The sequence below is a fragment of the Rhagoletis pomonella genome, unplaced genomic scaffold (genome assembly GCF_013731165.1).
Source record: "Rhagoletis pomonella isolate Grant_MI unplaced genomic scaffold, Rhpom_1.0 Rhpom_scaffold_00008, whole genome shotgun sequence".
NCBI classification, from domain to species: Eukaryota; Metazoa; Arthropoda; class Insecta; order Diptera; family Tephritidae; genus Rhagoletis; species Rhagoletis pomonella.
This window is the reverse complement of record NW_023458562.1, coordinates 1,069,727-1,093,943: the sequence shown is the minus strand read 5'-3', so window position 1 is coordinate 1,093,943 and position 24,217 is coordinate 1,069,727. Positions and strand designations below refer to the sequence as shown.

At 33.3% G+C, this 24,217-nt stretch overlaps 1 protein-coding gene across 1 annotated transcript in view; it reads left to right on the top strand.

Moving 5' to 3' along the window:
- The first annotated feature begins 268 nt into the window (after positions 1-268).
- The window catches only part of LOC118744098 (microtubule-actin cross-linking factor 1), a 719,134-nt gene continuing 695,185 nt past the window's right edge, over positions 269-24,217 (top strand). Inside the window, 1 exon segment of the mRNA XM_036476824.1 lies at positions 269-885. Within this exon segment, the coding sequence (XP_036332717.1) occupies positions 537-885 (349 nt within the window). The 5' untranslated portion in view covers positions 269-536.

Genomic DNA, 24,217 nt, shown 5'->3' with positions numbered 1-24,217 from the left:
CTATAAAACTTACTTTGAAGACACCGTCTTGATTACGCCTTTTACAGCCGAGTAATTTTTATCGTTTATCGATTGTGCCATTGATGAATTCATACTTAATGTGTAAACCTAAAAACTTCCGCATTTCTTTAAAACTATAGAAAAAGTTATATCGTATGTATCTCCATGTATGTATATGGAGTATCTGATAAATATTTGTTGGTACTATATTTTAGCTACTATTTAATTGTTGTTTCTATTAGTTTTTATATTTTTCTAATCAACTATCAATTAAAGTCAGTAAAACTTTTAGGAAATAAAACAGTTCTCAAGATTTTGTCATTGGGCCTAATAAGTTAACCCTTTACCTATTAAAAAAAAAAACGGCCACCCATTCAATGACTTTTAGTTACTGGTGTAAGAATAATCTCGCGTCTCTATTTACATAAACATACAAACGTTTCAAGTTGGTATATGTACATGTGTAATTAAGTACCAAAAGAGGTGAAATTATTAATACATAAAAAATCGCGTCATTTTGAGTGGTAGTTCCGGCAATGACATCCCACGCTTACTACAAAGAACGGTTGGGTTTCGATCCCAACGACATAAGTAATGAGCCATCAATTGCGTCATCGCCTCAGGTGCGAAAAAACTCGAAACACCAACACTTTGACGACCCACACAAGCAACATTACGTTAGCACACAAACACATCTTCAGCAAAATGTTGCCAGTTATTCGCATCACTCAGATCAAATACCTGTTTTACATGAAAACACAAGAATTAGTGATATTGATTTTGGTGTGGAAACTAGTCCAGCAAAAAAAGCCAAGCATTCCGCAGCGCCTTCACAGCAGTCAACCCATGTTGTGGGTTATGAAGACGCTTTGACACAATTTAAAGGTAAAGTATAAGATACGCTGAATAAAACTAATATACTGCTAGTATACAGCAAGCGTATATTTGCATGCTTATAAATACATGCATATGTACTTTGTGTAACACGATGTATGTACATACCCAACAAGCAAAATAAACTTAAAGAAAGCTTTTTTTAAGTTTACAATTATAAACATTAAGCTTACAAAACGTAGATTTTTTGTTTATAAAACGCTTGAAAGTGAGCGTAATATAATCGAAATGGAACCTTGGTTATAAGTGTAGAAATATAAACCTATAATAAATGTTCAAAAGAAAGCTTTTTATAAGCGTTAAATGTAAACTTATAATAAAGGGGAAAAAAGTTATATAAAAATGGTGTGAAAAATCTATAGTAATTCATCAATTGGGAACGGTTGGGCCGATTAGGCAAAAATTTTTTTTAGTTGTTCGTAATTGCCAGGAGAAGGTTTTTGCGAAAGAAAATTTTGAGAAAACCCTCCGGGAAAGTCGGAAAATTGGAAAAATCGAACATTTATTTTTTTGTATGCAATTTTGTGTGCAATACCTTCGGAACGGCATTCGAATGGAAAAATAGAAATTCAATGTGGAAAACTCGGAGAAATCCGGAAGGACGCAAAAAATTTGAATTTTTTTCGACGAAAGCTTGGAAAATTTCGGACAATTGTGAAATTCATTGGGAGCATGAATCAACTGGGAACAATTTTCCTATGTTTCATAACCGATTCGAATGGTTGCTGCTTTTTGGAAAGATGTTTAAAAGGAGTGCACAAAGTTTTAATTTTTCCGATAGGTGGCACAGGGGTCGAGCTACGCTAAGAAAATGCATTTGGTTCGTTGGTAACCTTTCGCCTAGATTAGCATATAGGATCCATTTTTTCCGTTACGTGGGCCACGGACCGACCTATTCGAAAAAGTCTTATTTATGGTCTCGTTTGTTTGAAATTTGGCACATATGTAGGTAGCTTATTGGCTGGGTTAACATATAGGATATTTTTTTCTATCTATTCCAAAAAATCGTATTTATGGTCCGATTTGTTTGAAATTCGATACCCGTATTATAGATATGCGTAGAATAGATCGTGTCATTGTTTTACAGTTTGAAAGGTGGTTGAAGGCGACGCAAACATGCGGGTATTGGCTATTTAACAATTCTTATTACATAGGCCAAAAATGTGAAAAAATTCAATGCAGCAAATGTTAACGCTATTTTTGCCGAATTTTTGTGTGCTGATTACGAATCCGTAAGCATAAAGTTCCCATCAGCTCCAGATTATAAGAAAAACGAGGTCAAAGTGTCAAAAAATCGCGTTTTTTTTCAATATTTGAGAAGCTCTAGCAAAGAAACAAAGGTGGTAGAACCTTCCACTTAGGCTTTGACTAAAGCTAAAGATCTCGAATAATATCCTTGCAAATTCCTGCACCTTTGCTTGATGTTGATGGTCACTTATAGTAATTTGTTAAAAGGAATAACTGATTTTGGGTAGTTTGAGTACCTACCGCAAGTAATTAAATTAAGGCTTGGACTTCTGACTTCAATCCCTGAAAATACCATTCCTGCACCTTGACCCTAAGCTCACCTATAGTCATTTATTGAACTGCTGACACTGATTTTTACATCATTTTTTTCAATCGCATAATTTTCCAGTATTTTTTTTTATTGTAGGACGATAAAAAGTAAATGAGTATAGGTGACCATCAGGGCAAGGTGCGGGAATAGTACTTTCAGGGATAGTAGTCTGTAGTTCTAGCTTTAATTTAATCCTATGTGGAAGGTTCTATGACAATGGTCGGCACGCCATAGTACAATTGTACAAGCTCTCATCACACGCATTTGTTACGCTCTTTCGTTTAGTCGTCGCTGAGCAAGCAACGAATCAACATCGTGTTTGGCTGTTGCGCTTTGTTTCTTGAATGCAAAAATGCCTTGCGAGAAATATTACATGCTTGAAAATGCTTTTGGTGACATGCAATGCCTTTTGTGTTACAGGTAATTTAAAAATTAAAGAATATGCTATTCAAAGACATTTTGATTTTTTTCATAAGGAAATATTTTGATGAAGAAGAAACACAACGACTTTTTATTGAAAAAAAAGTAAATTTTTTTTCCAAGGAATTAAAGGGTTGTTGTTAAAGGGAATATGTATGCGATTCATATATGTAATACTTCTATATTGGTAGTAAGCTAACATCTCAATGTGTAAGCATTCCGAAATCAAAGCGAGACAGTCTAGTACTGTTTTTGTCAATGTATTGTGTACTTGAGTGCCGTTTTTGTAAATGTGTCGTGTACATGTTTATTTATAAACGTATGTGTTCCTTTTCTTTCGTACGTGTTTATTGATATATCTGTACTGTAGTGTTTTCGGACGGTACTAGCTCTTACTGCCAATATAGGAGTATTACATATATGATGCGATTAAAAGATATTTTTAATCATTTCATAATGATATGGAAAATTTTGATGAACATGAATTTCAATTTTTTTATTTAAATTTTCAATATTTGGCGTTGAGGAATCCAAATGAATTTTTAAATTTTTTATTTGAGTTTTACTTCAATATTTTCATAACTCAAAAAACTATAATCTCGAGAAAACCAGTTTTAAAGTTTTGAATTTACATATACTCCCGAGGGAAAAATTAATACATATTCAGCTTTGTCATGAGTTTCATTTTCTCCAAGCCGGTTCACTTTTCACTTTTTGTTTCCGTGAATTTACTATGCGCGGATGAACATTTTTCGGATGAATTTTTTTTCGGGCGAAAGTCAGGATAAGGTTAATTTTGTTCTAGTGAGCTACTAGTAATCCATAAAATTTTTACACATCATAAGAAAGAGCTAATGTACATTCTTGCATACTTAACCCGATTTTTGCTTTATTGGGATTATGATACTTTTATAGTAAATGAGCGATGCACATATATGTACATATGTATGTGTTAAATATACGTATTTATGTGTTTTTATTGAAGACCGATAAGTTAAAAATTTTGTTTCACTTCTCGTAATTTCCTACTGGGTTGCTCATGCGAAGCAGTTCTCTTGTGCTTACCAACACAAAAACAGTTTAACTTTTGCCGACCACTGTTCTATGACCTTTTGTTTCATTGCTAAAGTTTCTGAAATATTGCAAAAACGCGATTTTTTGACACTTTCACCACATTTTTCTCAAAATCTGGTGTTGCGCTGTGGTACTTATAAAGAGAAGCTCCTTTTTATAAGAGATGATCTCGCGAACGGCTGTACTGATTTCTTGAAATTTTGGACACCTACTGCAGACTTTCGATATATCAAAGGAGCGTGGCATCATCCATGCATATAAATTTTTTCATACCATATATCTCTGGCAGTATTTGTGGTAGTGTCCTGGAAATTGGTAAGAGATTTTGGGGCTACTGGAAAAGGGACGTGGCGCTTTCCAAACATATTGAAACTTTTACCTATCTGTAAATATATACACCCAGAATACAGTGCTTTTTTCTTTTCCATACAAAATTTTTTTGTTAATTATTTATAGAATTATAGTTCATTTTTCATCAAATGGCATCAAATTTTGAGTATGCAGTTTTGTAGTTCACTCAATTTCAGTATCCTAAAGTGCAATTTTTCAATGGCTATAAGTTACAGTTGATTTTAGAGAATTTTTTTCGCTAATGATGTTGCGCATTTTCTCCGTATAACGAATGCGTGATAGTTTTTGTGTATGTGAAAAAATACCGAAGAGTGTCAGTATGTAAAAGACTTATTCTGGTGGCTTAACTCCTCCTAAACGACCGAAACGATTTAATGATAATTTTTAGTTGCGCTGGAGCCCAGTTATTGCTAAAAATCGTCGATTCGGAGCCACAAGGGATCAAAGTCAAATCACTCCCGTTAAATCAACCATCTGAACCATTGCGGTCAATGCTTTACGGTGACTAAACAGAGTTTGGACCAATGATACTCACCAGTTTAGAAATTGCCACAAACCATACTATACAGATTCAAGGACGATTCACTATCGAGCCTTCTTCCCGGTATAACGCTCTGTTCAGATTATTTAAAACGGCAATGGAGGATATGCCTTCTGTCGACCACAAAACCAAACGTGAACGTGAATTGCTGGCGAAAACGTTGGACCAAATGTTTTAATAAAAAAATTAATTTTGGGCGGGGCGAAGTTCGCCGGGTTTTGCTAGTAATGAATAAAAACTTACTAAAAATTTTCAAAAGAAAGCTTTTTGCAAACGTTTTTAGAATCCTTTATTTAAACGATATTCCATTAATAACTCATATATACATAAATTGCTTAACATCTACCCGCTCTTACTGCAGAACCCTTTATATAACATGCATACATATGTATGTAGTAACATCCAAATATTATCTAACAAATGTGATATAGAAACTAAAAGAAATGCAACTTTTTCCAGACTCATCTACAGTCGCGAAAATATAAATAGGGAAGAGACATTTTAGCATACAAATTCATGATAACACACAAACATTAAGCATAAAAAAGTTAATTACTTCACTATTCATAAGAAAATTTATAATTTCTTTACACAGTCTTTTTTTCACTTTTTGAACGCGAAAATTTTGCCTATTTTCACCGCATTGATTTTATTTTTTCCATAATTAAAATTGTGTTGGCTTAACACATGAAAAAGTGCGTAGGCAACCGGCTGGGTCAGTGGGATCGTCGGTTCGAATCCTACTGAAAGAAGTCTGATGAGTAAATGTGGTGATTTCCGAAATAGCTATCACTTCTACCATTTTTTCAAAAAATAAGAAATAATTGTTGCTTGTCCACAATAGTTTTTCATTTAAAAACGGCCTCGAGCTCAATACAATTATATATATAATATTAATATAATATTATATATTAAGATAATTGACTAATCTGACTCCCATAAGACTTTGAGGTCTTTCACCGCTCTCTTTACCTATGCTAACGAGGGATCATCCTTACAACTTATGATTTTGACGACGCTGAACCACCCTGCTCTGTCAAATGTCGGCATAGGTGCGTTCGGCTCCGCATTCATTTTCGCCAATAAGGCTTCAATCAGCTTCATTTCTACTGCCTTCTGTAGTAGCGTAGTAAGCTTGGCCGTTCTCTACTTCCTCCCTATCCCAAGATAACCTTTGCTCCTCCTCTTCAGTCCGGTTGGTCTTTTCCTAAGTCGGTCGCAGATCTTTACCGCAGCCGTGTATCGCGCCTTAGCCTTCAACCCCTCCTTGCTTGGCCTCGTCCTCGGACTCTTCCTCCGTTTAGGAAGGGTATCCTCGGATTTGGCCGGAGAGCGTAGAAGAGCCTATTCTCCGTTCGCGCTTAGGGCTCCCGCGCTTTCCTGGTCCGAGCCTTCTAGGACTATGGCACCTGTGCGTGACAAGCCGTGTCGGGCAGTAAATAGTACTACAACCACTGTGGACTGCTCCCTCCATGGTAGAGGTGTGCCCGCTGGCGACACAGCTTAAATCATCGCTGTACCCGCCGGTGGTAGTAGCCACATCTCCTACCGACTTTTGGGTTGATATCGCAGCCCGCGCTTCTTCTTCGTCGACCTCCATTCAGAGTTTATTCAAGGACTCTACCTTTATCGTTTTATACCTACCGTCAGGTACCCCCTATCTTGCCACAGCAGGAGGATTTTCGCCAACAAAAAAAAAAAATCTTCATTATTCTAAAGTAAAATTTATATACATATCTTTTTCCGCTTTAGTCATTACTACTCATTATGATAAGTAAAATGTCTTAAATTTATGAAAATATAAAAGTTTCAGAATTAGTTTTTAGTACGGATTAACATCTACAAACTGCTGTATGACTACCAGTCGCAAAGATTTTACGGAGTGAACCTTCCCAAGTGTGAGGTTTAAATATTTTGCGATTGATATCTTGCAAAAGGTATGGAGTTTATAGTCGTGTTTACATGATGGTAAATTCGTGTTTATTAGATGGTAAATTTTCGGTGGACTTAGAAACGTAATTTTTTTTTAACATTTTTAAGGCGGCACTACCACTCCCTAGAATCTGGGTTCGATCCCTAGACCGAGCAACTTCTAAGTAAGAAACAGTATTTTCTAACAGCGGTCGCCCTTCGGCAGGCAATCGCAAATCTCCGAGTTTATTTCTGCCTTGAACAATTTTCTCATTAAAACTATTTCCGTTCGGAGCCGGCGTAAAATTGTCGTCCCCCATTTGGATCATAACATTAGAAACCACACCACAAATTGGAATATAAACTTGGCCAAACACTATTAATATTATATTTGAGTTGTACTAGAATTAGCAAAGATTTTCCTTTGCTTGCCCTCCTTAGACAACGGTGAAATTCACCATATGGTCGATTATTTTTTTGGCAACGTTACATTCGTATGCATTTCTTTTTACAGTACGAATCTTAGATACAAAAATGTTAATGCGTTTATAGCAGTTCTATAGAAAAGTTCTCACATAACAAAATCATCCTCATAGATTAATAGTCTTCATAGTCTGGTGTGGATTCTAGAGCTTCTATAAAATTGTTGTGATAGGAACACAATCACGTGTAATAAGTTTAATATGTTGCAAAAAATTTCAAGGAATTAGTTTCGCTTTATTTAAGTGGAGTAATTATTAAAATTTAGTAGCACCCACAATGCTCAATTCGCAATTATTCACGCGAATACTTTCTTAAATATCTTATTATTTATTGAACATTGTTTTTCATTCTTTCAAAAATCCTTCGACAAAAGGAGCAAAATATTAAACACAAAATGCTTGGACATGCTAAAAATTAGCTTCACAGCTGACTGATAATAATGCATACCAATAATATCCGCTATGTACAATATTGAAAGAAAGAAAAAATGGGACTGGTTCCATATACATACATTTCGTTCGAATTCTTTCTAAAAAAAGAAGTTTGTCTTCAATAGAAGCCACATATGACCGCTTTGGAAGATATGGTAGGTCTTTTCCAGTATATTGTACTAACAGTTTTTTCAAGTTTTATCACATTTCGGAATAAATATACATTTTCTTGATGAATGATGTCTTCCATTTCTATATAATTTAGTGCTGGGGTATTCCATGAATAAGTGAACCTTTGTGTTTAATTATAATGTTATTTATTGACCATGGAAGGCCAGATGAATCAGCACTAAACCACCCACATTAACGTAATTCTGTATAAAAAATTTAGTTATGTTGTTTTATTACAATGTAGATACATAAAAGACTCGAACATCAGAAAACTACCCAGCGTAAAATCTGGAATCGCTCCATGCGGTTGTGCGTTTCGAACGTGTGTGTGTGTGAATTGGAAAACGCTTCCACTTTCGTTTCTAGGTGGCTTGCAGACCACTTTGCAATCCCTGCAGTGGGTTAACGAAGCGAAAAAGATTTTGTGCTGTGAATGTATTCTAGAAGGTATAACTTTCGAATGCCCAAACGGTCTTTTGCTTCTTTAGTTAATTACGAGAAATGCAAAGCGTCTGCAAGCTTTTACCGCCAATGACACGCATTTGCAGTTAAGAAAAGTAAGCATTTCAATTATAGCACAAGACGAAATAACTATGTCCCACCAAGAAAGTTTAAAACTTGTGTTTCTTACTACTACTTAGGGTTACTGATTTAGGGCTTTTTCTTTCTAAAATTTCATAATTAGAGTGTGCGAGCGAGCAAAATTTGTGCGGTAGAATTTGGAAAAAAATGTGGTAGATCTCAGGTTTTGGATCAAACTTTGTACAAAAATTAAAAATATTCTGCCCGGTTTCACATAAATTGCAAACATTTTAATTAGAATCTGCAAAATTTTTTTTATTAGTATAATAAAGTGCAAGGGGGGTGTGAAATAACACAAACAGCAATAACCCATATTTGCGTTATTTCCCAATTGAATGTGAAATAACACAAATTTTGCTTTATTTCATATCTCGTTGAGCAATAAGACCAACTTTTAAACTTAACAATTGAGTAATAAAGCAAAATAGTGCACATATGTGGGTAGTCACCCAGTTACATTTGACAAAAAGTAGTACATGAAATAGTTAAATGGACGGATTTGTAAGTATACAATTTTGAAAGGGCCCAGCGGAGTTCGGCGTCGCGCTCGTGCTCGCGCCCCCCGCCGAGAAAGCTGTTTTATTACTTCACCTGTTTATTGCGCCATTCATCCCACCTGCTTGTATGTAAAATTTTACTACACATTTTTTTACACAACTATTTGGTACCACAGTTCGCTTCGTCTTCGTAAAAGAAATCTGCAGTTCGGAAATAGTGAAGGAAGTGATGATAATGCGGAAATTTTAACTCAAGATAAAACTCAAAACAATATTCTCTGTGTTATATGCTGCGTTCCATGCAAATATATTAGCAGACAAAATTCATACAGACAAAACTCATACAAAAGCGCGCTATGTCCGATATGCCGAGCAGTTATTAAAGACGACGCTTTCCCTACATTTTGTTAGACTAAGCAAATATATTTTTGTGAATATTACTTTCTTCATATGAATTATATCACATTTTTTGTTTAATTGTATTTTTGGAATAAACAAAGTTCTTTTTCCTTCTGTCGTCAGTAAACTGTGGGAAATAAGGCAAATTTTGTTTTATCTCCAGCCTTTGTTAGAAATAAAGCAAAACTCAGATTGTGGTATTACATATTTCACATTTAAAAGTGAAATAAAGCCAATTTTGCGTTATTGCCGTTTGTGTTATTTCACCCCCCAAGTGCAAGATTGAAGTTGCTAAGAATTCCGTTGAGTTTTGTCAATTTTTTTCCTTGACAGTGTAAGGCAGTTCCTTCCATATCAAGATAATTTTCGAACATATTTTGAAAGATTTCTGCAACCTTACGGAGTGCTGCCAGCTTTTCTTTTTATCACATCACGATGTAGCGAACAAATGTGGCACGTTCCAGAAACCGCTACTTGGGATTTGCCGACAATTCTCAAGTAAAAGTAAACAACGCTTTAGAAACTTTAGATGCACTGAAATTTTCTAATACTTTTACAAAAATCGCCATTTTTTTAACATTTTCGCTATTAATTCTTTTTTATAAATCATATATTTTGCAATTTAACATAATAAAACCATTTTCCGGTCGAAAAATTTAATATTGAGAAAATTTACTATTTTACGGTTTATTTTATCCTCCTATTCTGCCTGCGGTTAGTGTTTAGTGTTGGACAATTTTTGCTCTTAAAATTAAGAGAATTATTTGGAGCAAAAATAAACCTACTCAAAAACGCGAATATGTGGTACTTTTAGTAAAGGAAATCCAACAAACCCAAATGGAATCTACGTCTGAAGGCTAGTAAAATACGTAAAAATTTTTGTGAATATCAACACTAACAGAAGTTTTTTTAGAAATAAAAGTATAATGGTTTTTTTTGTTTATTTTTTAACCAAATTTGTGTTGTTAAATGAAATAGTAATAAAACGCTGTCGGTTGCTACCTTTAGACCTACTAAAGGTTACTTAAGAAAGTATTAGCTACTGAATAAAATAAAATTCAGCTGCCCAAATCTGCCACTGAAATTTTAATATATTCTTATATATTCTTAGCACGCTTATATTAGCTTAGCCGTATGTAAAAATTTGGAGCTTTTTAATTAAGTAGATTCCACAGAAAGATTCCGAGTATGAAGTTTTGTAGCCCATTTAATTTAGGTATAAAAAAGTCCATGTTTAAAGTAGTTGCGACTTACGGTTGATTTTTAGAAATTTCGTTTGTTGACGGTGTTGCTCATTTTCATCATATCATCGAAAATACTTCGTATGGAAGAAAATGTCACAAAAAAATTGTCAAAAATCAACGGTAAGCCCTAACTACTTCAAACTTGCGCTTTGTGACACTAGCATTGAGTGGGCTATAAAACTGCATACTCAAAATCTTCCTAAGAAATCTAATTAAAAAGCTCGAAATTTACCAGACGCCATACTGGATCCGCCATTTTGAATTTTGAAATTCTGACAGCGGGTTCGTAATTAGTGACCCCGAAAACCCCCTAGTACGAAATTTGGAATAATTTCTTCAAAGCTTCGAATTTTGGCCGCACTTTTGGATTTCGGCCGCACTGTGCGCTCCTATTAAACGAGCGAGGCTGCTGTGTGTTGCCTCGCTCGCAGTGCCTATGCGAGTAGCTGTCAGCGTTGCCGTTTTGGTCCGATTGGACCAAAATTGGTAGCTTCATTCTCCTTTGGTAGTTTGGTTGGTTTGATGAAGCTTTTGGTAGGCAAACATGTTTTGAAAATTCAATCGAACTTAGCATTAAGATTTGTTCACTTACTTTGGATTTATATGTTGAAAACATTGCTTTCACTTTGCTCACTCGTACATATAAGTTTTCTTTGTTTTTTCTAAATTTTACTAAGCACAAAATTTTCTACAAACAAAAACTCACTTCCCAAAGCTATGATCGATCATCTGTTGAAATTGAACGAAAAATTGCCTATCGTCTTGAAAGAAAAATTGGTGATAGGCAATTTGTAAAGTGTGAGTGTATTGGTAAAAATAAGGGTAAGAGTATGCAAATTGAAACAAGATTTGGTATTTTGTTTTATTGACATCCAATTCGTGTAGCTAAAAACCCTGTAAATCCAAGAAATCTTGTTTTAACCCTTAGCCACCTAACGCCGGTCACAGTGACTACAGTTTTTTATTTTTTAAATATTCCCGTTATTATGCAAGCTGCGCAGTTGCCCGTCTATGTACTTTTTCTTTTCTCTCGTCAGTTCGTTTTGTGCAATCAGGCAGTCAACACGTGTACCAATTCAAAAACTAGAGGTAAAAAAAAAAAAAAAATTGTGATTGTTGGCAGGTTGCAATTTTATTTTAATTGCGATTTAATCGCGCCAAAAACAATTTATTATTGAAGTCCAAGTTTTTAAGTTATAAAAAAAAAGAAAAAAATTTTAAGTTCGAATATTTTTTCCTAATTAGATCTCATTTTATAAAAGTATCTACGTTTTCTTACAAAATTCGTATAACAATGAATAAAAAATGTTATTGAAGTATGAAACTTCTTTTAAGTTAATTTTTTGTTAATATTAATTAAATAAAAGGTACAAAAGAGTTATGTGCGGTTTTTGCGTGTTTTATTATTATATTTATACTTTAAACACTAAAATTAAGTAAGGGGTCACCTTGACCGACGTTAGGTGGTAGAGTATCTAAAAAAGACGTTAGGTGGCTAAGGGTTAATAATGAACAAAAATTTGGTAGTTTGGAAACTGATTTGGTAGGCGTTTTGGTACCTAAAAATAAACTCAAGTGGCAACACTGGTAGCTGTCTGCACATTCGCTCGGCTAGGTAAGACGAGTGAGCGACGAGCGAGCACTCCGAGTGTACTATACAACACTTGCCTTTTTGGGCATAAAAATGTGTGGATGTCAATAAATTATTTACGAAAATATGTTAGAATATATATGTATGTACCAGGGTTGTTGCGAATGTTCGCATTCGCAACCGCGGAGCTTCCGCATTAATTTTAACATTCGCGTTCGCTTTCGTATTCGCAAAAATCAATGCGGATCTTTTGCGAATGCGAGTATTGAAGGGGGCGAAAGTTACAGTTATTTTTCAATGTGTGGCTTTCCTCTTTTAGAAATTTCAGTTGTAAAGCTATTTCGGTCCGCTTTCATGTGATACCAAATTTGTTTAATTTGGATAAGCGGTTTCTTTATTATCCGGATAGGACTTTTATTTCGGAATAAAAAATATTAGGCCGAATTTAACTCGGGAAAAAAATAACTTATTTTCGGTCCATGGAATATTGTGCAAGCAAGTATGTGTAACCAGTCACAGAAGAAAGCATTAAGAAAAAAAAACGGTGTTTAAACAACGATTGTGCCATGATGCTAGATTATGAAGATGAAAGTCAGGAGGATAAATCCGACATTTGCAGCCCCGATGAAATTCTCAAAAAGTAATTATTGCTACGCAATAAAAATAAATAAATATAACTGAAAGTCCTCTCAACTGGTGCAGTGTCAATCGAAAAGAATTTATAATTTTGCCAAGTTTCAAGTTTTTCAAGTTTGTCGCCTCGAGCGAGTAGTTATAAAGTGGCACAGGTTTGATTTACGACCCTTCCAAAGGTTTTATTAAGTACAATGTTCCAATTTTTAAATTAAAGTACTAAAAAAACATTCAGTCTTATCATGAGTTTAATTTTCCCCGAACCGGTTCACTTTTCACTTTTGGTTTTCATGTACATATTTACTATGGGCGATTTTTTTTTCGTTCAAAACTTAGGATAGGGCAGTTTATTAAAAATTATTAACCTTTCCATTTTTTATTTACCTAAATCACCTAATTTGCCCACCTAAATTATTTCTTAAAAATACATGACATCCGCATTGGCATCCGCATCCGCGGATGTTAGCTTTTGAACATCCGCATCCGCATTCGCATCCGCGGATGTCTAAAATTACACATTCACAATATCCCTAGTATGTACATACATACATATTCATATAAATATGTGAATATTATATTAGGGCAGCAATTAAAACAACAATTAAAATTTATTTACATACATAAGCATAGATTATTTAATACAATATTTTTTAGAGTTATATACATATGTACATTAGACTGCATCACCAAAAAAAGTTGCGGTTTTTCCGCCGGTATTACAAAATCTATTATATTTTAAGACGTCCACCAAAATATTTCGGAAAAATATTAAGATTTAAGCGAGCTGGACCGATTTGAAAATGCCTCCAAAAATGAAGTTTTTTATGAATAAAAATAGTTTCTTAAAGAACTTTTTGAAAAAAGTCCCCTCAGATGACAAATTAGATTAAGCTTTAAAAACCTGCATAAAAATATTTAAAAATCTATTCATTGGAATCGTAAGAATGAGATTTTTGATGCTGTTTTTTTTTACTTTTTTCAAAGATTGGTTTACGAAAAACTTGAATAACGGGGCTAAAAATGTTCTGATTTAGACTTATGGGATCTCAGTAGAAAGGTATTTTACACTGTTCTTATTTCTGGCCAAAAAAACGTCATTCGTGTCCCATCTTGTTTTTTCGAATACCAACACATCTTAATTCAACTTTGAATGACGTTCGTTCACCCTACCTTTCTCTTCCATCCTTTGAATGAGTTTATTAGCAAAGAAATAAAAAGGGTGAGAAAATACCTTTCTAATGACACCTCTTAATTCTAAATCGGAAGAGTTTAGGTTCAGTTATTCAAGTTTTTCCTATACCAATCTTTGAAAAAAGTTAAAAAATAGCATCAAAAATCTCATCATTACGATTCTGTTCAAAATTTTGTTTTCGTTTTTTTTTTTTTAATATTTTTATGCAGCTTAAACCGTTTTGTCATTTGAGGGGATTTTTTCAAAAAAAATCTTTAAAAAACTATTTTTATTCATAAAATTCATTTTTGGAGGTATTTTCAAATCGGTCCAGCTCACTTAAATCTGGACGTCTTAAAATATAACAGATTTTATAATAGATTTATAATAGATTTTATGAGGAGTGATGCAGTCTAATGTACATACATAACGTGCATATTTACAGCGTGGCGACGAATAACTGTTACCCCGGTTTTTTTGAGAAATAAAAGGGTCCTTTATAGATTTTGCGAAAAAGTATTTTATTGTCAATTTTCCACAGATTTTACTTTAGTTGTATTAATTAGTTATTAAATTTTAATCCCTATTTACATTTGCCAGCAGTTTAAACTTTGAGAGAAAAGTTCATTTGGCACGCAAGTCTTTTTCAGGTGTATTTTTTCTTAGGCTTTGTATAAAAAAATACGAAAAAGAAAAAACCTGTATAAGGTTGGTCGAATGAATGGCCGTCCTAGTCACCAGTTCCGAGTCTATTCGATTTTTGAGTATGAGCCCTTATCTCGAACAAAAGCGGGAGTATAAGGGACTCAAAATGGACAAAATTTGCCTATGGTTACATAAGATATGGAATAAATTAACTGACGAAAACCTGCGTGCCAAATGAACTTTACTCTCAAAATTTACACTGCTGGCAAATGTAAATAAGGATTAAAATTTGAAAACTAATTAATACAACTAAAGTAAAATCTGTGGAAAATTAACAACAAAATACTTTTTTGGCAAAATCTATAAAGGACCCTTTTATTTCTCAAAAAAATCTGGGTAACAGTTATTCGTCGCCACGCTGTATATATGTACAGTTGTCCACAAAATAATAGGAGTGCGATATTTTGACCAGTTTTGGCTATTTGTCTTTTGTTTATTTAATGTTTATTATTTTTTTATAAAAGCCTAGCTGGCTATACAACAAACACCATATAAATTCAGATTTTAAACTTTGTATAAAAATTATAAAAATTTTGCAATTTTTCACCCAAATTTCAAACTTTTTAATCAGAATCTTTAGAAAAAATTCTGGTATGCAGTTTTGTAGCACATTCAATTCTAGTCTGAAGAAGTGCAAGTTTCAAGCGGCTAAAAAATTCCGTTGATTTTTGAGAATTTTTTTGGTTAAAGGTGTTTTACGTTTTTTCCATACAAAGTATGTCGACAATTTTCTTTTATATGGAGGACACTGCCAGCAAAAAAATTGCCAAAAATCAACGGAATTTTTTAGCCGCTTGAAACTTGCACTTCTTCAGATTAGAATTGAATGTGCTACAAAACTGCAACCAGAATTTTTTCTAAAGATTCTGATTAAAAAGTTTGAAATTTGGGTGAAAAATTGCAAAATTTTTATAATTGTAATACAAAGTTTAAAATCTGAATTTATATGGTGTTTGTTGTATAGCCAGCTAGGCTTTTATAAAAAAATAATAAACATTAAATAAACAAAAGACAAATAGCTAAAACTGGTCAAAATATCGCACTCCTATTATTTTGTGGACAACTGTACGTATGTATGTACTAGGGATGTTTCGAATGTGGAATTTTAGACATCCGCGGGTGCGGATGCGGATGCGGATGTTCAAAAGCTAACATCCGCGGATGCCAATGCGGATGTTAAATATTTTTAAGAAATAATTTTGGTGAGTACATTAGGGCATTTAGGTAATTAGAAATGCAAAGGTTATTAATTTTTATTAATGTTTTTTACTTTGTAGAAAGAGTAATTTTGCTGGCTTCTCGGATTACAGCCTGTTTCCTAACGGATCGTAAATCAAACCTGCGCCACTAGATAACTGAGGCGACAAACTTGAAAAACTTGAAACTTGACAGAATTGTAGATTCTTTTCGATTGACGCTGCACCAGTTGAGAGGACTTTCAGTTATATTTCTTTTTTTTTATTGCGGTGCAACAATTCCTTTTTGGGAATTGCATCGGGGCTGCAAATGTCGGATGTATCCTCCTGACTTTCATCTTCACAATCTAGCATCACCTAGCAAGATCGCTGTTTAAACACCGTTATGTTCCAATTTGGAGCACCAATTCTTTTGGTTGTTTCAGAATTTGGAGAACGTTTTTCGATTTTAGTTTTTGTAATTCATTTTTAATCCTGTCTTCTGTGACTGGTTTAAAAAATGTGCGCTTATAGCGAGGTTGTGAATATGTGGATATGGCAAATAAATTATTTTCTAGAAAACTTCGAAAATTCGAATTCTGTTTTGAAAGTCATGGCTGCCAGCATAATTAGTTTAAAATCTTGTTATTTTGTTAAAAGGTACCCCGTTTCTTATAATAATTTGAATTATGGAATCACGGACGATAAAGGTCTCAGATTTGCTTAGTTCCCGGGTGTTTTCTTGGAAAGGTTCGCCTGTAATGAATACCTTGTAATTAGTTTGTTTTATTAGTTAGATGAGCTCGGCCTTTCCTTGTTGCAGGCGGTCCCAATTAATTACTCGCCGCTGTTGGTACCATAAGCCCACAAATCCGTTTTGTTGTTCCGTTCCATGCGCTCAATGTGTTTTGATATATTTTTTGAAGCGAATGAACGCAAATTTTCAACATACATACATATCTATCAGGGACCGTAAATAACAGTTACTTTTTTTTCAACAGCTACACTTGGCCAGATATTTTTAAGTCGAAAATATATCTTATCCAAATTTAACAAGCTTGGTATGAACTGAAAGAGGACTTAAATAGCTTTCAAACTGAAATATTTAAACGAGGAAAGCCAACAGAAAGCCAGCTATTGAAAAATATTTAAAGAAAAAATGTTTTTTAATTACCATAGAACAAACCTTGGGTCAGGTATATGCATTTCTTTTGTATTAAATTATAAAAAAAAATATAAATAGAAGTGGTAGCCTTCGATAGATATTTCGTTTTAAAAGCTATTTAAGTCCTCTTTTATTTGGTACCAAATTTGTTTAATTTGGATAAGCGGTTTCTTTACTATCCGGAAAGACTTTTATTTCGAATTTAAAAAATGCCTGGCCAAGTTTAACTGTTGTGAAAAAATAACTGCTATTTACGGTATGTATCGTTAATACTATTTCATATATATATAAAATATAAAATTCACCTTGAATTAATTCTTATTTAATTTGTGAACTTGGCTGTCGACTTATTTACATATAATTTCATCTTTATTTCGATGCGTGCTAATTTTGACAATTTACACAACATTAAAATAAATGTTTTTGTTTTCGAGCTGAAAGACTAATAAAAGGAAACACGGAACTTAAGAATAATAAGTTTTATGAGAAAAAAATAATTAAACTTTTTTAAGAAAAAGTAGAAAAATACTCTCGATGCATCCAGTTTTTTCAACAGACCTTTGACAAATAATATTCGATAGTTCATAATTCTTACTTAATTAAAGGTAATCTTTTAACGCGTAAATAGTCGACTCTCTTTATAGCCAGCCGTTGAACATTTTCGCTGGAAATATCTACTATTATCTTACTCTTTGAATTTAAATCACGAAAGAAGGTCGACGTAGGGGACAGTCTTAACCAGGGCTGCCAACTATCCTTAGCTATAAGGTGACTTATTGAGGATAAAAAAGTGCCAAAATGTGCCAAATAGAAAAATAAAAGTGCCAAAAATGGTGCCATCCTTTTTAATCGTTCCCATTTAGCAATAAAATAAGAACCACATTTCTAAAACAAAAGTGCAATGCCAAAATAAGATAAACCAGTTGAATAATCTTTAGAAATTAGAAAATTTTGGTTGAAAAAAAGAGGTACAAACAAAGGATTTCACAAAAATTTATTGAAATATTACTTTTTTTGAAAACTTCCATTTTGGCACTAAGTGCCAAATTGAAAAATTAAGTGCCATTTGATGTAAAATAGGGCCAAAAATGACACGATTTGAGCCAAGTTGGCAGCCCTGGTCTTAACGTAGCATCTCCACAGGCAAAAAAATCTTGGCAAAAATTTTTTGTTTGCCAGATATACGTTTTATCAGTGCATTTCGCATTCGCAAAAGCTCCGCATTGATTATTGCGAAAGCGAATGCGAATGTTAAAATTTATGCGGAACTTCCGCGGTAGCGAATGCGAATATTCGCAACAAACCTGGTATGTACATATGCATCTATTTTGTCTTTACAGAGAAAATAAGTAAAGAGGATAGTAAAAGAAATATATGTATGTACATAATCCTTTGTGAACTAATTTACTTGTGACCTGTTGTTCAAGGACATATGTATGTATGTATATGTAGACATGGGAAAATTTGCGTAAACGAAGAATAGAGGCCGGTTCACATACGAATTTTGCGTTGCGTTGGCGTTGAAAGTCAATGCAGCCGTCCGCATAGCTAAAATTTGGCAACGCTAAGGCCAACACAAAGCAGAATGATCGCGCGCGTCGGTCGTCACCTGTTGCAAATAAATAAAATTATGTGAAATGTTTTTTCCTTTTAATCAAATGAGGGAAAGAAATATAATTTTTCATGCAATTATTGATATGAATAATTAATTTATCTCTCATTAATATGTTAATATAGTGGCCAAAGCGTTCTCTGCCATGCTTCATGGCAGAAGGCATACTTTTACTTTATTATAATTATAGTAAATGTATTTTATAGCACAAAAACACCAAGCTTTGCTCTAAATCTGATTAAAAAGTTTAAAATTTTCATAAAATTTTGTTGAAATTTTAAATTTTTTTACAAAGTACGAAACTTTCTTGGACTTGTATGGCCTTTCTTTCATGTATAATAAGTTGCAATTTTGTACGAAATTATTGAGCGCATAGATAGATGTATGCACATTAGACTGCATCACTCCCCATACAAAAAAAATCGGTACTATTTTTCCATTGGAATTATAAAATCTATTATATTTTAAGACGTCCACCAAAATATTTCGGAAATATATTAGGATTTAAGTGAGCTGGACCGATTTGAAAATAGCTCCAAAAATGGAGTTTTTTATGAATAAAAATAGTTTTTTAAAGATTTTTTTGGAAAAAATCCCCTCAAATGACAAAACGGTTTAAGCTTAAAATATCTGCATAAAAATATTTAAAAAAAATTTTGAACGGAATCGTAATGATGGGATTTTTGATGCTGTTTTTTAACTTTTTTCAAAGATTGGTATAGGAAAAACTTGAACAACTGAACCTAAACTCTTCCGATTTAGACTTAAGAGCTGTCATTGGAAAGGTATTTTCTCACCCTTCTTATTTCTTTGCTAATAAACTCATTCAAAGGATGGAATAGAAAGGTAGGGTGAACGAACGACATTCAAAGTTGAATTAAGATGTGTTGGTATTCGAAAAAACAAGATGGGACACGAATGACGTTTTTTTGGCCAGAAATAAAAACAGTGTAAAATACCTTTCTACTGAGATCCCATAAGTCTAAATCAGAACATTTTTGGCCCAGTTATTCAAGTTTTTCGTAAACCAATCTTTGAAAAAAGTAAAAAAAAACAGCATCAAAAATCTCATTCTTACGATTCCGTTGAATAGATTTTTAAATATTTTTATGCAGGTTTTTAAAGCTTAATCTAATTTGTCATCTGGGGGGACTTTTTTCAAAAAGTTCTTTAAGAAACTATTTTTATTCATAAAAAACTTCATTTTTGGAGGTATTTTCAGATCGGTCCAGCTCGCTTAAATCTTAATATTTTTCCGAAATATTTTGGTGGACGTGTTAAAATATAATAAATTTTGTAACAACTTTTTTTGGTGACGCAGTCTAATGCACATACATATGTACCTACCTAGTAGATAAAACTGGTCAAGATAGCACGCAAATAGTTTTATGGTAGTTGTGGTAGAAGTCAAAAATAACCCAAAATGTGGTAGATCTTCCACAATTGTGGTAAAGTGGCTACACTGCGCGGCATGAACGCAAAAGCACCCGTGGCAGGAGCGAAAAAAATTAATAAGTAACGACTCCGTGCATGTTTCCGATTTTTTTTTCTTTTAAATAATGTATTATAGAATAAGGATTGATATTCAATGTAAACGATTAAAAAATGTGAAAGAGAAGTAATACATGTTTCCATTTGTTTATATTTTTTTTTTAAGTTAAAAATTTTATACAAAATAATGATTATTTGAAAAATTGAAACAATCAGGCTGTAACTAACTATAATTAACTATTATCGTGGAAAAAATCAGCAAGATACATGCTATGAATCAGTGCAAAATAAATAATTACTGAATTCATAAAAAAAAGGTTAATAATAACTCTTGTGAAACTTCGAAATTTGCAATATTGCTCAAATTATATATTTTTATGGTTGTAAACCGAATAAAGTGATTTGTGCGAAAAAATCTTGACCGCCCAATTTTGGGTGGCCCACTTGAGAGATTTTCATTCATATATAAATTTTTAATAAATATCGATGAATTCCTTAGCCACACTGCTAATAAAATCTGAAATTCCGGTACATGCACACATATAAATTCAAAGCCGTATTTAAGAAAAGTAGCTTAAATTCGACAATTTTTATGCGATTGTAATAAATGAGGTATCAGTTTATTAAAAAATAGATTTAATTTTAGATAGTACTCCATATTTTGAAATTGTAGAAATTATCGATAGTCAAAATTTAAAAAATTTAGAGAAGTAGGGGTACTTTTTTTAATTTACCCGATGAAAAGCCCGACAAGCCTTGTGCAACAATAGATTTTTATATACCACTTTAAAGGCCTATATATCCTCTGCTCAGATCATATTCGATCTTTGAAATTGAATCAAAAATAGTCATTCAAAAACTCATACATCTACAAAATCCTATTTGCTGACCTAAATCGACAGGTCCCCACCTCTAAATGACCTTTAAAAAATCTATAAAAATAGGCAATAATATTTCTCATAAAAACGAATAAAATTAGGGGGTAGGGTCTTGAAATTTCAGTTCCTTTGCAGTGTGTTCACTACTGCGTAGTAAATCAATGCAAAGTGTTAGTAATTTTCATTAGAGTTTGAGTAATCCCTTTCACTATTTGGCTTTTAGTAACTTTAACGAAACCTTAATTTATTTTAGTTTATTAATTTTAGAGCAGTTTTAACAAATTTTTTTTTTGTAAATATCTTTTGTTACACTATTTTATTTTATTCCTTTGATTGTACATGTTAAATAAAAGCTTGTTTATAAAAATTTGTTTTTTTCATGATTAGTAATTTGATGTGGAGTTCCATAAAATGAAAGGTATTTAGTGTGGGTTCCATTATCTTAAAAGTTTGGGAACTCCTGCTCTGGACAGCATTCATTATACTCGAGATATGATGGTAGCAGTCAGGTCTGTAACTGGTTTGTCTAGGTCCTCTTTTTTTATGTGGTTGGTTAATGTGCCCAGTTAAATAATTAAATAAATACCAGTCCCAGGCAGTATCCCTAGGATTGCGATAGAACGTAATGCTATTTACCCCACTTCTGAATCAAATTGAACCAGCTGAAAGTGACTAATTTTTTAATTGTGCTAAATTGTAAATATATATAACTAGCGGTACCCCGGTGTACTTCTCTACACCAAATATTGAAAAACATTGAAAAATTAATGAAAAATCCTGGAATTTTTCTATATGAAAATTTATCATTTGTTTTATTTCAAAATTTCTGATTCTTTATTTTAAATCTTAATCCAACACATTTCGATATACAACTTTTTTTTTGTTTTTCCATCGTGGGTATGAATAAATAAACAATTTGGAATGCCAACTCTTGAACAGGCCACGTATAGCTACCAATTCCAGTAATCTACCACAAATATTTCAAGAGATATATGTAGTGTTAATACTATTTACTATTGTACTTTGTTCATTTTTGTACTTTGTTATTTTTGAAATTATTGAATTAAGTTCTTTTTCAATTTATGTAAATCAAAAAGAAAATTTTTGATTACTTCAGAATTTTTTCTTTGAAATTTAAAATACGTTAAATTAAAATTAAGTTTATATAAAAATATATTTTTTTAAAAAATACAATTCTATAATTAAATACGCTACAATTGGTGATCCTGCCAGGAGCAATATAAGAAATTACATTAAGCTGATATATTGATTTTGTACACTTGGTTTGTTGCTCCGCGGTACTAGTCCACAGATGATGAGATGTTACACCAAAATGTTGAAGTGCAATGCGTCGCAATAGTCAGCAGTGAAAAAGAGTAGCACCATTGCGAGCAGCTGGCATATTCCAACACGCACTACTACCACCACCGTTATCACCACCATTTGAATCACAGCAGCCGCAACATCAGAAAGCAATTTCCTCATTGCCTTTTGTTGAAGATCAGCAATCACAATTAGTAGAGCAACAACAGCAACAGCTTCAAACGCACCAATGCGCATTCAGCGACACTAGCACAATTGCCGATATCATTGATGCATCTGCATTAGAAGCAGTCACTGGAGAAGCTATTTTAAGTGCTGATATTGCATCAACCAGTCAACAACAACCACATAACCAGCAGCAGCAGCAGCGTTCTCAAGATCAAGAACAGCAACCGGAAAGTTTGAGCGGTGCTCAATGCTCCTCTTTGAGCGTAATAGGAGAAGTTCCAGCTGGTAGTAGCGCATTAACAGAACGAAACCAAACACCTCCAACATCACTGCCATTGTGCTGCAGGAGGAAGAAGACGAAGAAGCGGACACAGGAAACGAGGCTAGAGCATCGAAGTCACCCGCAGCAGTAGCGGCATCAGCAGCGACCGCAGCAGTAGCGCTAACATTAACAACAATCTTAGTTTTACTGGTGAGCTGTATTGTATAACTTTAGCGCTAGTTTTGTTGAAAATAATTAAATACAGAGTTTAATTGTTATTTATTAAATATTACATATATAATATTTAATTTTTTTAATTGTAAACTTCCCTTTTCTGAGGTCTTTTGATATTTGCTCAAATTCAAATAATCAAAATGTTTCGTTCACCACAACATGATACACATACATCTACACGAGATAATTTAAATGAAACTCTTATTGATTTACAAAATAGTACGTTTAACGAACAGTTAACAAATCCGTATGTCGATCGAAATAGTAATGAGATTTGTGCCACATCGGTCAAACTACCACAATTCTGGACAAGTTGTCCGGAAGCGTGGTTTATTCATGCGGAAATGCAGTTTAGTACCAAAAATATTACACAAGAAACAACAAAGTATGAACATACAATTACTGCACTTCCGCAAGAAGTTATAATAACGATTTTAGACTTTATTCAAAATTCGCCCGAAAATAATAAATTTACCTCTCTTAAGAAAATTTTAATTGAAAGGCATTCATTAAGTGAGAATGCGAAATTAGACAAAATTTTATCGGAAACTGAAATGGGTGATCGTAAGCCCTCAGAATTTTATCGGTCGCTTGTACTGCTTTCTGGTTCCAATTTTAGTCAAGAAATTCTTAAGAAACTTTGGATGAGGAAGTTGCCGAAGAACCTAAGCGTGATTTTAGCTAGTTCTAATTCAATCAGTATTAGTGAATTGACGAAATTGGCTGATAATGTTTGGGGGATTATTAGCAAAAGCGAGATAGCTTCAGTTAATGATTTTCAAAATTCAAAAGTTGAAAATGCAGTCATGGCTAATTTGGTTAACACTACTTCTCTTATTTTTTAAAATTTTGAAAAACTTTCTTTGGAATTATGTGAAATGAGGAGGGAAATGAATCAAAATTATTCAAGGTCACGTTCAGTGAATAGGAATCGTTTTAGGAGCCCTTTTAGATATCGATCAAAATCACGCGACAATCCGAATTGGTTATGTAGATATCATTATAAATTTGGAAACAAGGCTAAAAAATGTGAACAACCATGTGCATTTTCGAAAAATAATAGTCCAACAAACTAAAGTCGTCCGTTGTTGCGGCGACAAACAACGGGAATTTGGACATTTCCACACGTCGCCTTTTTATATTTGATAAAACAAACAAACTAAATTTTTTAATTGATAGCGGAGCATAAATTTCGGTACTTCCAGTTTCTAAATTTTCGAATACTAGGAAATCTTCAGATATAATTTTAACGG